This window comes from Apodemus sylvaticus, chromosome 10 (genome assembly GCF_947179515.1).
Source record: "Apodemus sylvaticus chromosome 10, mApoSyl1.1, whole genome shotgun sequence".
In the NCBI taxonomy this organism is placed as follows: domain Eukaryota; kingdom Metazoa; phylum Chordata; class Mammalia; order Rodentia; family Muridae; genus Apodemus; species Apodemus sylvaticus.
The window spans coordinates 4,067,500-4,082,851 of record NC_067481.1 but is presented as its reverse complement, the minus strand read 5'-3'; the positions used below and the strand labels follow the sequence as shown (position 1 = coordinate 4,082,851).

Below are 15,352 nucleotides of genomic sequence, written 5' to 3'. Positions count from 1 at the left end.
TGGCCATCCTGGACTCCGCCCCCACCCCCCAAACTGCGCTTATCTTTAACCATAGAGGTCTGAGTGTCACAAAGACCTCTCCAAGGTAATGTCCTGAAGATGTCAGGGCCACAGTGACCTAGAGCAGACCCTAAGTGCCATCCTAACACTGTGCTCAGCAAGTCACAGACTCTCAGTGCCAAGGCAACTGTGAACTGCTAGAATAGCAGCATTGAAAAGAAGTGTCCAACTGGGCGGTGACCATGCTTTTAATCGCAGTACTTGGGAACCAGAAGCAGGCATATCTCTGTAAGTTTGAGGCCAGCCTGGTCTACAGAATGAGTTCTAGGACAGCCAGGGCTACACAGAGAAATCCTGTCTTAAAAAAAACCTAACTAAATGAGTGTCTAATTCCTGGAAGACATGGGGCTCCCCTCCCGTCACCTCATGTCTTCTGCTCTGCTCCTGTGGCTTTCTATGCTCAGTCTTGAAATCCAGGCCCATTCTCCATTTCTCTGGCCACAGAACACATCCTTGCTGCAGCCTTGAGCAGTGGTTTGGGATGGCCTATCTTGTGCATAGAAAATGGACAACAGGGAAGACAGAGCGAGAGACACCTGCACCCCTCCCACCTTGCCTACGGACAACTGAGGTGACAGATCACAAGAGACTGCAATTGTCCCAGGGGTTCTCACGCCTGAGAAGGGAGCAGCTGAGGCCTGGTGCCAGCCGGAGGGGACACTCATTTCCTGGAAGGATTCCAAATGGTCTGACTTCTCAGACCACCTGCCTGAAGAGCCCAGGAGCCAGGACCAGGCATGGTGCTGGGCCAGTGATGGGCAGGACCCGGGACGTGGGCTTGGGAGTCACTGTACCTCTATGTGCACATGTGTGTGCATGTCTGTGTGTGAATTTGTGCAGGCATATGGTACATGGTTTATGCATGTGCACACCGTGTAAAAGCACACATGCCATAGGGATCACATGAAGGTTAAGAGACCAGCTTCTGGGCCATCAGGCCCCTCCTTCCACCATGGATTCTGAGGTTCAGTCTGTCAGGCTTGGGTGGCAGGCACTGTCCACACTGAGCCTCCTTGTTAGTCCAGTCTGGACCTTTTCCTTGTCCCACGGCCTGACGTGGCCACAAACCTTTCTCTGCGTGTCACTATTCCTTGTCTTGGCCTGTTGGGATTCCAAGCCTGGCTGTGGTCCAGGCTCCAACACTTTGGGCTCTGTCCTGACCCCAGAAATAGCCAGCTGGGAGGGGATGGAGTAGGACAGAGCCTGAAGGGTTGGAGCCAGCCTCTCTATGCTCTTCCCCTCAGATCCAAGTCTGGGAAGCCTGGATGGGGCTTCGTTCCCTGGGCCTCATTTGGAGAGGAGAGGTGAGGTGCCATCCTGACCCCAAGGCTTGCAGCCCACCTACCTGTTCAGCCATCCTGGGGCAGAGCCCTCAGCGACAGCCAACACAGACAGAGAACCACATTCCCCTGATACTTTATTGTTTACAAAACAAACAGAGAGACACAATCATTGCTCACATTAGGGAAGGAAGGCGTATGGAAGGCTCCCCAGCAAAGGGCCCCAGGTCTCTCAACCCCTCTCATTTTGTCTTTCAGTTCAGAATCACACAACCTAACACAGTTGACACACATCAAGGTTTGGCTGAGTTCCTACAAGTCAGTAACAGCCTGCCGGACTGCCCCACTGGCAGTGGCTCTCCTAGCTTCCTGTGGACGGGGTCTGCGATGGTCATGTTCTAAGGGTGTTGTAGGCAGCTAAGGTGCTGCTACCTACAGAACAACCTGAGTCTGACTGACTCTGCTCTCTTGAACATGGACAGCACAGGACAGCAGAAAACAGTGAGGCTCCCCGGAGAGAAGGTTGCTAAACACCTCCAGGAGCCATTGAGGGCAGGGCTCTAGTCAGCCACTACTGAGAGGAGAAAGCATGGCAGCTGTGGAAGCTACCAGAGGCAGAGGCCAAGGATTCTGAGACCCTTTCTGTAAAAACTAATGTCGCCGTTGTGGCTGTGGGGACAATTCCCTCACTCCCGGAAGTACATGTGGGAACTCCACCTTTCTGTATGATGAAGTTTGGTGACTCTGGTATTCAGGAAAAGAAATTGCTTTAATAAAAATAAGTTAATAATTCAGACTTTAAAAGGCTGCACAGAGCAAAATCCTCCTGAGGGGAGAAATGAAGTTGTGAACAGCTTGCCTGTAATCCTGTGCTTGAGCAGCTTCAGAGTGTGGGCAGGGGTCTCCCGGGGGTGGGCCCTCACCCTGCCATGTAAACATTCACTTTCCAGGGACTCAGAGCGTGGAATGCCAGGGTCACGTGAGAAGCGGGGGCGTCCGGGTGCCTGCCTGGCAGGCCTACCTCAGACTGTCTTGTGCTCCCAGGGTTAAGCTAGGGTTTAACACCTGGCTGCTTCAAAAGCACACACTGCACAGAGAACTCATGGAAAAGGCCAGAGGAAAGGCATGGCTGGATTCTGAAGGCCAGAGCTCAAAAGGTACCTGCAGCAGTGATCATTCCCTACCACCAGGTGGCAGTGCTGAGCGAGCACGTGGGCGGCGGAGCACCCGGGGTTCCTACAGGACCCCTTGCTCCTAGTCTCCCAGCAGCACGCCCAGATGGGCCGGGGCTCAGCTCGCTATTCTGAAACTCTCTGGCCAGGCACATAGCTCTTCGTTAAAAAAAGGAAAAAGCAAAACGAGTGGAAGCGCTCCCGGTTTTTATGAAACTGAGTCCTGGTGCAGTGCAGCCGCTGGCCCTCGCCCCGCTGGGCGTGCGAGCTTACTCATCTAGATGAATTCGATTCCTTCGTACTTCACGGTGCCGATCTTGGTCTCTGGAAGCAGGAAGCGGCCGTCCAGCGTGAAGGCCATGACGTAGGTGGCGATCCGGCCGTTGTCCTCTTCCGATTTGAGAGCCACGATGATCTGGTCATCCGTGTTGGGGATGAACTTGAAGGATGAGAAGCCGTGGGTGGGGACCAGCGTCCCCACTTGCCTCACAGAGATGTCCCTGAAGTCCTGGGCTGCGCTCAGCAGGAGGTTGCTGCCCTTTCGCTCATCGTCCCTCTCGCTGTAGCGCTCGTGACTAGCTCGCCGAGGCAGGAAGAACCAGCGCTGCAGTGTGTCGCTCCAGCAGGCAGACTCGTGAATGAGGTAGCCTGGGTGGCAGTACAGACCCACAGTCACCACACCCCTGCTGGCGGGCACAGCCTTCCTCTTGGGGCCCTTGCCACCTGAGGATGCACTTTGGGGGCTTCACTCCACCTTCCCTCTAACCTCTTGTGAGAGCAATCTGCACCTGCTCCCCACGACCTGGGACAACCATGCAGCCACCACAGCCCAGCCGAGAGCTACACTGAGACTGCACTGGCTGCCCCGTGTCCTGCAGGGCCTGCAGCCTGCAGCAGCTGCGTTCGAGGCTGCTGCCCTTTGTCCCACACTTAACTCAGTCCTTCGGACAAAGGTCACAGCTTCAGAGCCCAAGGGATGGCAGCTCAGGCCTACTTATCGCCTCTGCTTATGAGGGCCCCAACGCTTTTTTGTGGCTGAGGGGTCACCTGTTGAGGCTAGCAAGGGACAGAGACAAGAGCTCACTGGATATGGTGACTCAATGTCATCAGCAAAACTGAGCAAGCTGTGAAAGACCATATTGGGGATCGGGGCTGTGGAGAGAAGCGCTCACTGTACGGGGGGCTGTGGAGAGAAGCGCTCACTGTACGGGGGCTGTGGAGAGAAGGGCCCGTGGAGAGAAGCTCCTTACCTGGTGGTCGGATCCCCGCGGCAGCTCTAAGGGCGTTGTAGCTGGACACCCAGTTCTCGTGGTCCACACTGCCCCTGTGGCCCACCACCTTCACCCACTCGGGGTTCTCGTTCATCACCTCCCCTGTCGTGGTGGTCCACTCCTTGCCCAGGCCACCCACATACAGGTGCTCGTCCTTCACAGCAAGCCATTCAGCTTTGAAGCCTAGGGCAACAGGAGGGGAGCCTGAGACACTGGGCCTGCCCCCACACCCAGCCTACCTCCTGCCTGGGTTGCTGTCCCCTATGTCTGAAGGGGCACAGCCACCTGCGTGTCAGAAGTTACGAGCCTTGAGCTTCACTGGAGGCTGGGACGGGAGGCCCAGAAAGGGGCCTGGCAGAGCCTGTGCTGGCCCTGAGTCCACATCCTTGTTTTCCTCACCCCCTTTCTTGCAAGCGCCCAACCACGCGTGTGACAACTCTAGAACCACACTAGACCATCCCAGACCTCCTGTGCTACTTCCCCAGCCGCCCTTCAGCTCCCAAGGGCTATTGTCATGTGAGGAATGACAGGGTCTTCAGGGCGAGGCACTGGTCATTTCTACCCATCTTTATTTCAGAGCTTTTACTCTGAAGCTGCCTTCAGCTAACTGACTTTACACAAGCCTCCTGCCGCAGGCTGGCGATGAAGCCTGCGCTGTACAGCGTGTTCTCCTCCTAACAGTCCACACATCTACCTCCAACATTCCTGCAAGGGCCAGCCCTGGGGAGCGAGGGCTGCAGGAGGAAGGCAGCTTCTGACACACCCTAGAGCGCTCTGGAGGGACTGGTTTGAGTCTCCTGAGCGGCCTCCAGGAGGAGCTGTCCCATCTGCTAGTCTTTTGACCCTTCTGGATGAATGGTCACAGCTCAGCCATAAGTATCCTGTTACTTGCATTCTTTCCATTCAAGGGGAAGAACTGCCTGCCCCACACAGCAGAAGTCTACAATGCTGACAGTTATGGCTATGGGCAGGAAATGGGTGAGCAACAGAGCCATGGTACCTAGGTGGAGACAGCCACTCCCAAGAGCCCCAACCTTGGACAAACAGAAAGTCTTTTATCACCCAGGGAGGGCCGGGCAGACAGCACAGGGGAATGATTAGTGCTGCCCTCCTTCTGCAGAGGTCTTCAGCTTGCTGCGAGGCACAGATCAGATCTGCCAAAGGCTCAGACAGCTCTGTCCCCGCATCCTGAGGCCTACCTACTACACATGAAACTAGTATCAGATTCTGTTCCCAGGAGTCACTGCTGCTCAGGACACAGACCCTTGTGCTGGCGGGCTCAGAACAAGGCTGAGTAGCAGCAGTTGACCTGTGGTCCCAATAAACTGAGATTAGAGCCTGGGGCCGCAGTGAGCCGCGGGGTGCCCAGCCCTGAAGGTGAGCCACCTGATGGAATCACCCTGTGAGATCCTAAGACACCTCTGAAGACATGACAAGGACAGGGGTCCCAGAAGGAGTGAGGGTGGCAATGCACAAAGCCTTGGCTCACTCTGAAAAGGGCTTCCCACTCAGCAGCAGGCTCCCAGCGATCAGCTCGGAGTTCCAGAAACAACTTCATGTAAGCCCAGTAAAGTCTGCTGTGGGCAGAGGCGGGTCAAGGGTCACCTGGGTGTGCAGGGTCTTTGACAGGCACTTGGATCACTGTCAGTGCTAGATCTCGAGTGTCACTTTCATTTTAATGGATTCATTATCGCCATGGAAACAAACGTCAGGGCATGCAGGTGCGGGAGTCGCTAGACTGTGTTAACTAGGGCAGGAAGACCCACCCACCCTGACATAGGTGGCCGCACAGCGTGGGCTGGGGTCCTGGACCCAATGAGAAGACAGTGATCTGAGCAGCTGCACTCATCTCTCCTTCCTGTGGACGCCACACACCTGCTGCTGCGACTCCCCACCGACTGCTGCCACTCCCCACACCCTCAGACTGAGCCTAAGTCAACCCTTCTTTCCTTAAGCTACCTTTGCAGAGCAGGAAGCACCAACACAGCAGCTGACAACAGCTCACCTACTGCGAAGGCTCACTTACCCTTCTCCACAGTTCCATCGCCATCGGAAAGGATGACCCAGGGCACTGCTTTGGTACCTTCGATCTGGTAGATGACCCCGGTGCGGTCATCCACAGAGTAGAGTTTCCCATTGAAGACGATCAGGTCCGAGAGCTCCATGCCCCGCCCCTTTTCAGCCAGGTGGGACTCCAGGACCCCATGGTCTTTATCCCACTCCACACTGACTCTGTCCCCGCTGTCAGACAGGGTCAGGTAGCCTTTCTTAAGGTAACTAAACCAAGTGTTTTCCTCCTGGGCCCTGGAGCCCGTGTCCAAGTCAGCGATGACTGCAATTCGGTACCGGAGCCCACCAGGAGTCCTCTGTGGGGGTGTCAGGGGGTAAGTGTCATTGTAATGAGAGACATGCTGTTGGCCGAGCCGCCAATTGTGTGCGTTGTGGGTGGGGGGCCTTCCCAGTACTGGGGCCTGATGGTGGGAGTACAGCAGCCAGAGGAGGGCGGCACCCACAAATGACGTCAGAATCACCCGCCAGCGGGGACGGAAGCGAGGGTCCGTGGCCTTGGTCATGGATGCCAGCACAGGAAGGCCCCCTATACTGATCCGGAGGGAGTGCATAGGCTCATTCCATTCCCGCTGGTCAAAGGGCTGGATGGGCATCAGACTGCACGCTGGACAGGACCTAAATTGGGGAGAAGAGAGCAGTGAGTGAGCTGTGGGACATTACTTCTCCAGTCTGGGTCACACAGGCTCAAGTCTGCCTCTTTCAGGAAGAACAGCTCTTCCTGGCAGTGCTGTCCTGGCTGAACCCTGACCCCAGCAGGAAGTCAAAGTTGCAGCATTAGTGAGGGCTGCAGTCTGCTGGGAGACACAGGTGCAGATCTGACTCACCCCACTTCCCCAGCCACGCGCTCCCAGGTCTGTCAGCTCTCACTGCCCAGCCTCTGTACTGCAACAGGGTGTCTCACGTAGCAGCCTGGGACCACTGCGCCTTTACTTCCTGGGCAGGTGTGCACGCCACTGCTGGGTCTGGTGCAGTCCTATGGCACTTTTCTATTAACACAAGCAGGTCCAGAACCGAGTCTTGCATGTTGCTCCCTCTACGAACTCGAGGCACAGTTTGGGCTCCAGGCCCAAGCTGGGCTCTACACTGTGGCACAGCTACAGGTCCAGAGCGCTGGAGGAAGCTGGGAATTTACCTCCACACCTCTCACTGCCTGCCCTGCCTGCTCCTAGCATACCTCAAAAGCTCAGTGCCACAAAGCCCCCAAGCCAGTGCTGGCTATGGTGAAGGTGTCCAACTCCAAGGTGCAACCATGGCTGCTCTCAGCCCCTCCATCCTTTATCTGGATGTAGAATGGCATTTCCCTTATGGGTTGCAAGCATACCAGCCACGGCCACTGTCACTGCCTCAACAAATCTGAGAACAGCACATCAGGGGACTTGATGGGCACATGCTGCCAGGCAGCACCTGGGAAGGGTTTGGGGTTCCAGCAGCTTTAGCTTGTGGGGTATCCATGTACTCCAACTACAAGGTCCAGGTGTCTGGTAGCTAGAGGTGCTCTGTGCCCATGCTGTAGGTCACCGGTCCAAGATGTGCACAGGTTTTAGTGCCCAGGGTCAGGTCTGAGGAGAAGAGTGGGTACAGGGCCTGCTGCTCACAGCAAAGGCAGCTGTGCACTTTGGGGCTGCTGTGCTATGACCAGTTGTCAAGGTAGCCATCTTTTAGCAATGGCTGAAGAACTGGTCACCCCAAAGTGTTCCCACCCCATGCTGGTGGGACCTCCTCGGGACTTAGGCTCCACCTCACACACTCTGTCACCATGGCTTCAGAGGCTAGAACCAGGATATCAGTGTTGTGTCCTCATCCTGGACACGTCGCCAAGCCCTGCCAAGAGTCAGATATTGCCACGCTCCAATTCCAACTTGCACCTTAGACACTATTTCAAAATATAAGTCCTGGTTCTCCAACTTCAAGTGACCAGCCCAATCCTCAGGAATAGCTGAGGCTACCACGAACACTGCCAGCAAGTCAGAATCCCCATGGAAACCAGGAACAAAAGGCGCAGTTTAGGTGTAAATGTTATACTTCAAACTGTCACATGGTGCCAAGAAGTGGCCTCACTCCTTTCCTTTCCTAACGGCTCCCCATTGGCAGGTCTGTCCCATCTGCAGGACCACCGCCCCCCACCAAACATGCCAGCAGTCCTCCAGCCCCTCTCCAGCTCTTCTCCCAAGAGCCCTTTGCCACCAACCCCAGGCAGCACTACTTGCTTCGTAATCGTCCATGGCTCATGGTCCCCCCTCTTGGTCCTAACCACACAGGTCTTCCCTCACTTCCAGAGCAAGCCTCACACCATTCCGTCCACCCGACACCTGCCCTGCTCTGCATAGCTGCTTCCCTCACGTCCATGGAGTCCTGGGAGACTGCCCCATCTGCTCTCCTTCAGCTGGGAGCTTCACAGAGTCAGGACTCCCTGCTCCAGCTCCAGCTCCGGCTCAGCTCAGAGCCAGGAACCAAGAGACAATCAGTGTGCCTGCTGACGGGCTGACGGGCCAACACCACAGCGAGGGTCCTTTAGTCATCTGGAAGGGCACGGTTCTCGATCAAGGCCCTGATGAACAAGCCACTCAGCTGCCCATCAGGAGCCACAGGCCCAAAACACATGACTGCTGTATAGAATCCTAAGCACCATGACACACCACGTCCTTAGTCTCTGGACCCTCAAGCTTGTCCCTGTTCAACCAACTCTGCATTCTTCCCACCTTCACTGTTTGGCTCAAGTCAGCAGCCCACCTGCTCCAAGAAGCTCCTGTAGCAGCTGAGGCCGGGGTACAGCACATGCCCCACATCTCTGTTCAGGAGGAGCTCTATGTGCTACCCACCCCACTGGGCTGACGCTGGCTCCTCGGCCCCTCCCTTGGTCTGCAGGCATCCTGTTCACCTGGCTGTCTCTTGTGCTCCTGGACTGCCCTCTCAGGGACACCAAGCACCCAACTTGTTTCCGGTTTGAAAAGAGGATCTAGAGTTTGTGCAGGAGCAGTTGCCCAGCCCTGCTCCAGTGCCCTGCCCACCACCTCAGGACAGTCCCACCCCTTCCTCTCCCTCTTGCAGCCCTAAGCCCAGGTCTGCATGCCTGGGCTTTCTGTGCCTCTCCACACACTGTCCTAGAGACAGGGAGACTTCTCTGCTAGCCCAAGGGCTAGCAGGTCCCACATTCTTTATTCTAGGTATCTCTGTAGCCTAGGTACCTCCCCGGACTGCAGGCCAATTGGTATCCCACAGGCTTCTTGGCAGTACGGTCTACACTAAGGGCCGCCCAGCCCTGGGGACCACCTCAGGAGCATCTGCACATTCCTTCCCTACACCTAGGCATCAGTTCGGCTTGTTCCCGCCCCCCAGCCCTGCGCCTGTCTCACCTGGACTTCAGACCTGATGCTCGAAGCCCTCAGTGCCCAGACTGTTGCTCTACCACTTAGCAGTCAGAGCCCTTACATGGTCTCAGCATCCTTCCCAGACCTGCTGACAACTAAGCCAGGTGCGGAGGAGGGGCCTGCCTGTCCGCCCCTCTTACCAGTCACAGCCTGCAGAGCACCTCGCTTTGTTTTTCAGTCCAGCCTCCCACAAACCATAACTTCAGACAAGAACAGCTCTTGCAACCCAGAGTCTACGTGCCCAGACCACGGCACGTGTGCTCCCTCCAGCTGGACGCACATGTCCTCTGACCACACAGGGACATCTGGAACCTCCTGAAAGTGCCGTGACACTCATTCTTTCGTTGTGCAGTCCCCCGCTAGCCACGCGTCCTTGCCCTGCAAGTCATCCCTCCTGTGGGAGACCGCTACTGTCCCCTGTCCAGGAGCCTTCCAGGCCAGTGCAGACTTTGAAGGAGTGATTGAAGGCCTCAGGGGGGAGGCTGCCCAGGCGGACCCAAGTGCAATGGGAGGTGCTTGTTTTCTTTCTCAAGACAGTCTGGTCTTGAACTCAAGATAATCCTCCTGCCTCAGCCTCCTGAGTGCTGAGCTTTCACACGTGTTTTTCTACAAATGGCAAGGAGGAACGAATAAAAGAGAAGGTGACTGACACACAGGCAGAGGGCTGGCCTGGGAAGTATGGCTCCAAGCCAAGGAGGGCCTGCGGAGCTGAGAGGACAAAGCCTGAGCTCTCCCTAGAACCTTTAGAAGCACCTCTGGGACATCCTAATGCTGGCCCTGTGGCCAGACAATGGGACAAAGAATTCCCAGTCAGTAACTCTTTTTTTTTTTTTGGTTTTTTGAGACAGGGTTTCTCTGTGTAGCCCTGGCTGTCCTGGAACTCACTCTGTAGACCAGGCTGGCCTCCAACTCAGAAATTCGCCTGCCTCTGCCTCCCAAGTGCTGGGATTACAGGCGTGCACCACCACGCCTGGTGGTCAGTGAATCTCTATAGCTGTACATGAGGCTGCAGGCTGCCTCGGACTACAGTATGTCATTCTCTATAGCACCTTAGGAACAGCTCCCCCACCCCCTGCAGTGGCCCGGGGACCTCCTGCACCCAGGCCAACCCCATGCATCAAGGGAAGGAACTGGCCAAGAAAACTCTCCAAAAGCAAAGGAAGCCCAGGAGCCACTGGGACTCAGGCATCTTTGGTTAAAGGAGGGAAGGTACTATTTCCACAATAGAAAGCTTCTAGAAACTTCTGCCTGCCTTACAGAAGCCTCAGTGAACATCCTTATCAGGTACTCCTACCTTGAGCTTCCTCTTTTCTTTGCTAGAAGAAAGCACCAAGTCAGCTTGCCTTTTCGCTGATGTCCTTAAACCCTGGCTGCTTTGTGCCTAAGACTTACTGTGTCTTGTGGCTGTAGATGTTGCCAAGGCCACCCACAAGACAGGAGCCTGTGGTAGCGAGGGACAAATGGACAACAGTCCCATAGAAGGACAGAGTTGGGTTTGCCTCCCCCAGCCCCCACAGGAATCCGGAGGTCATTCTGGAGTCTGCAAGGTTGTGACAGAAGTAGCCACCCACCCCCACCCCGGCCTGAGGCAAGCTATGTTCTGACCTGAGCTGTAAAGTCAGGGCTCCTCCAGGCTGGCTAAGGGTGATGGCCCAGAGCCTGCAGACAGGCTCTCCCCAAGCTCAGAGGCACCCTGTGGCCGCTCTTGCTCCTGAGCCAACCCTGCTCCAGTGCTCCATGGCACCAGGTCCCCCTTCCTCCCCGCCCCTCTTACACAGTGGGTGTTGAAAAGCTAACTACCCTCAGGCACAAAACAGCAAGGCCATATCTCACTTCCTCAAGAGACATGCAAATCCATCTGTCCACTCCAACGGACATTTCTAGATGACCAGAAGGATGAGCAACACAGAGGAAGCAGTTTTCTCTGCACCCGTGAGCTGCCAGAGCTGCTGGCCTGTTAGGAAGAGCATGGGCAGAGGGCACCTACCTCCATGGGCACCCTTGGGTCTGTACAACGCCCTGTGGAACTACAGCCAAGGTGACCTGTCTCCTTGCTTCCTTCACTAACGGCCTGTGACAGGTGGAGGCTCAAACAGGTTCAAGGCAGTTGACTCCTCCCTTCCAGGATCAAGGAGGGGCAGTGCTCAGTGCTACTCTCTTGCTACCACACCTCCCTCCTGCAGAAAGGGCTCTCCACCCCAGCCACACCAGCGTGGACAGGCCTCGCATGTCTACTCTGTTCAATCGGAAGCTTGCTTCCTTACCACACGGCACAGCACAAAGCCCATGGCCAGCACTGACTGCTGGGGAAGAAGCAGGCAGATACCCAGGCTTCCCAGAAGCCTCCGATGGCAGGTCCTTAGAAAGCACAGACTTGCACACAGCCACATCTAGGCACTGCAACGTGGAGTCTGGCTCCTGGTTTTGTCTTTTGCCGAGCTCAGCACTGTACCTAAGAGTTCTGTTCCCCACTTAGACCAGGTGGGTAGTCCAGGGAAAAGAGGAAGAAAGCCAATGAGTGCTCTAAAGACCACAGAGGCCACTCCTCCTCACACTCAGATCCTCCTCAAAGCCAAGTGTGGCTCCGGGATCTCCAACATCCGCACCACACCCCTCCGTCACACACACACACACACACACACACACACACACACACACACACAAAGTCAACCTCCGTACTCCTGGGACAGTTGAATTTTTCAGCCCATTTTAAAGTCAGCTACTCATGAAGAGAGTGTTAGTGTCACGGGCTGTAAGTAATTACTGCAGACACGGCAGCTGAAACATCACACACTATTATTTCCCAGCCCTGCAGAAGTTTGTCTTGGCCTCACTGGGCTATACCCAAAGGCTGGTTCCTTTCTCAGGCTCTTGGGGGAAGACCCACTCCCTGGCCTTGACCTCAGTCCCTGCCTGTGGTCCCTTTCCTCCGTTTAGAGCCAGCAATTCTGACAACACCAGAGGTTCTGTGCCTGAACCTTCTTGTTCTTCTGCCTCCCTCTTGTGGCTTTAAGGTTCCTGAGATCACATTTTCCCTTGGGAAACCCCCGTTTCCCAGGGAGGTATTTTCGGCCTTAACTTTCCTGTGCAACGTAGCATGCTCACAGGCTAGGGGGTGAGGCAGACACCAGCATCTTAAGGCTCATTACAGTTCCCACCAGGCCTTCCCCACAGTGGGCAGAGGCTTCAGAACCTTCCCTGGTTTGCATCTGCGGCATCACAACACTGCTGCTGCTGCTGCTGCTTAGTTTGTATCCCCAGGGCCCTGGGAGGGACTTAGCCAAGAAGTTGCCCTCCAGGTCAAAGTGACACCCCAAACACTGGACGTCAGCATGCCTGAAAACACAGGGGTTTGACAATCCCAGTCGACTCAGACCAGAACTCAATCCCAGAATGCACAGATACACTTTTCGGTATAGCCTACACTTCCTGGAGTGTCCCCCTGTGCCAGCTCAGGGGATGTGGCGAGACCCTCAGAACCATCGTGGTTCTCAGCTCATGCTTCCCTGCACTGCTCACAATCGCTCACTCTCAATGCATGGGGGCTGGCTTGAACTTCTAACCTTCATTCCCTGTGGCCCTGTCCATGCTAGGCATAGGTGAAGCACTTAATAGCTGCACTCACTGAAGAGAAACGAGAATTCGAGAGAAATGCCCGCCAACAGGAACCCTAATGCCTTTCCATGTGGACTTCTCTAGGATTGGAGTTATTATTTTTCCTAGCCAATCTATCTCGTGTTGATGAAAAGAAAAGTCAATTTAAAAAGTCTTTAAAAGTCAGTACACAAGGTTTTAATTCCTTCAGTGTTGGCATTTCAGACAAGCTTTCCAGAAATTCTCAACACTCACTGGCTTCTGATAGGTATCTTCATGCCTCTTGACAGAGAGGGGAAGAAGTGTGGACTCCCATCCACTCTCCTCAAAGAGCAAATGCTAATGCGCTGGGACACCTACCTGTATGGCCGCTGTGAAGACAGCCACACTATGAAGGATATTCTGAGACTCAGATGACAGGGTCACACGTATCTGTGGGAGCTTCATGGGCACACATGCCACAGTCAGGTGGGTGACAACGGGACACCTGCCTCTACCACTCTCTAGACCTCTCCTCTGTCCTGCTCTGCTCAGCAGGCAGAGGATGTCACGCACTCCTGGACACGGTGTATATTACGTGGAAAAGACACTAAGGGACAATATGGTCACACTACACCGGCCGTTCAGTTGCAAGAAGCATTTACCTTTTGATAACAGGTCAGATGAAACAAAGAAAGAAAGAAAAAAAAACACCCCCAGAATTCTGTCTCTAACCAAACGAAAACGCTCTGGGCTCTATGTGAGGAAGATCCCTTGTCTTATCCAGAAGGAACTAGGCTGTGCTCATGGGTCCCAGCAAGATTACTAGGTGAGGGCTGGGGAGCAGCTCAAAGGAGGGTGGGTCTGTGGCCCAGTCCCGAAGGATGGTCCTCAGACAAGCTCCGGAGGAGTAGGGAGAAGGAGCTCCCAAGTCAGCTCCTGCAGTACATGCTCTCCCGGCAGTCTTGGGAGTTTGTAAGATCTGGTCAGCCAGGCCCCATTGACACTATAAGACCAGGTTCCCAGGTCTAAGCTTTATCAAGTATATAGTCCTGAGATGGAACTGGGGAATGAAGCTGGTTACTGAGGTGCTCCTGAGGGGCTGCAGGAAGGTGCTTGGGTTTACTGGAGACACATGAATGTCATGGGTGCTAGGGACAGGAAGCACTGCTAAGATGGATCAGGGGATGCCAGTCTTTGAGGCTGGGAGAATCTAGTGTTGTATTGCAGAAAGGGACTAGGTGGTGTGCAGAAGGAGCAGGGAATGTGGATGGTTGGGAAGTAAAACATGATAGTGCACTATGCCGCCAAGGGGAAGGTCCAATCTTGGATGACAGCAAGAAGAGGCAGGACAGGAGCAGGGAGGTGGGCAGTTACAGGTGAGGATGGGGTGGGTGGGTCTGTTAGATGGGTGATCAAGGAGAGACCCTGCCCAGGCCTGGCAGGAAGGGAGGGAGGGAGGGAAGGGACTGTCGCTAGCGGCATTTGAAGCACGCTAGTCAGAAGAGGAAGAAGTTTCGCACTACTTCTCAAGGGTACAGCACGGCACACTCATCAGAGAGGGGAGGTCTCCCACACTAGCCAGAGGGGGAAGATGTCTGTCTGTCCGGCACCAGTCACAGCCTAGCTGCGGGGGGAGTTTGAAGTGCCTGGGGCCAGGCCGGACGGGTGCGGGTGGCGACAGGCCCCAGAACACAGCGAGGAAGGGCACCCGGCCGCGGGCGCGCCGTCACTCACCCACTGAGAGCCTGGCTCCGGAGCCCGCGGGCTGCCGCCTACCTGCGTAGGGCCGGACCGGGCAGGCGGCCACTTCCGCCCCGCCGCGCGCTCCCAGCAGCCTCTGCTCTGCGCCTGCGCCTCACTCTGGCCGCGCGCTCCCGGCAGCCTCTGCTCTACGTGTCTTCCCGTAGCGCACTCTCGATAGCCTACAGCCACGTCTTCCCGGCAGCCTTTGCTCTATGTGTCTTCCTCTTCTCGCCCCCACCCCCCACTCTACCCTGCGCCCTGAGCGCGGGGCTGCTGGGAATCGTAGTTTTTCGCTTCGGCTTGCGCTTGTAGTTGAGGCGCGGAAATCCACCAAAGGTGTTGTCTGTCATTCCCCAGTTGAAGATTCAGGGTTCTTTGCCTGGTCCCCCCGACCTTCGTCTCAGGAAGTTTAGAAATGAGGACTCCTCTCTGCCGCCCTAGTTCCCAGACCCTCTTTCTGAGCTCTTCCAGATGGTCATAGCCAATGCTGACCAGTTTCCAGGACCAGAGAGGATGGTGGTGTGTTCCCTCCGCCGACTGCAGTCAATAACCCTTACAAACCGAGGACCTCGAGTCATCTTTTCCCGGCCTGCCTTGCCCTGAACCCTGTGCTGTGTGATTCCGGTTCAGTCCTAGATAGCGGTGGCATAGCAGGTCTCTAAAAAGTCCCTCAACCATGGAGAGTCAGCCCTGCCTTTCCGTCTTCAGCCTCATCTCTGAGCCTCCCAAAAGCCTTCTGGGAAGTAACCGATGCACAGTGTGAACGAATTAAAAATATGTAGACCTCACACAGTGAAAAGCAGCCCTTTCTT

At 55.4% G+C, this 15,352-nt stretch overlaps 1 protein-coding gene across 3 annotated transcripts; it reads right to left on the bottom strand.

Annotated features, from left to right (window-relative positions):
* Window positions 1–1,460: 1,460 nt before the first annotated feature.
* On the bottom strand, window positions 1,461–14,674 carry Cant1 (calcium activated nucleotidase 1). 3 transcript variants are annotated; one of them, XM_052196065.1, is made up of 4 exons: window positions 14,574–14,674; window positions 5,810–6,468; window positions 3,763–3,966; window positions 1,461–3,160 (listed from the first exon to the last, which is right to left on the bottom strand). In XM_052196065.1, exons 2-4 carry the CDS (start codon window positions 6,444–6,446, stop codon window positions 2,790–2,792), a joined length of 1,212 nt encoding a protein of 403 aa, XP_052052025.1. In that variant the 5' UTR covers window positions 6,447–6,468; window positions 14,574–14,674; the 3' UTR covers window positions 1,461–2,789. The 3 variants fall into 3 exon arrangements, with proteins under 3 accessions (XP_052052025.1, XP_052052024.1, XP_052052026.1); XM_052196064.1 differs by having other exon boundaries at window positions 14,532–14,657; XM_052196066.1 differs by lacking the exon at window positions 14,574–14,674 and adding an exon at window positions 13,176–13,256.
* Window positions 14,675–15,352: the final 678 nt, after the last annotated feature.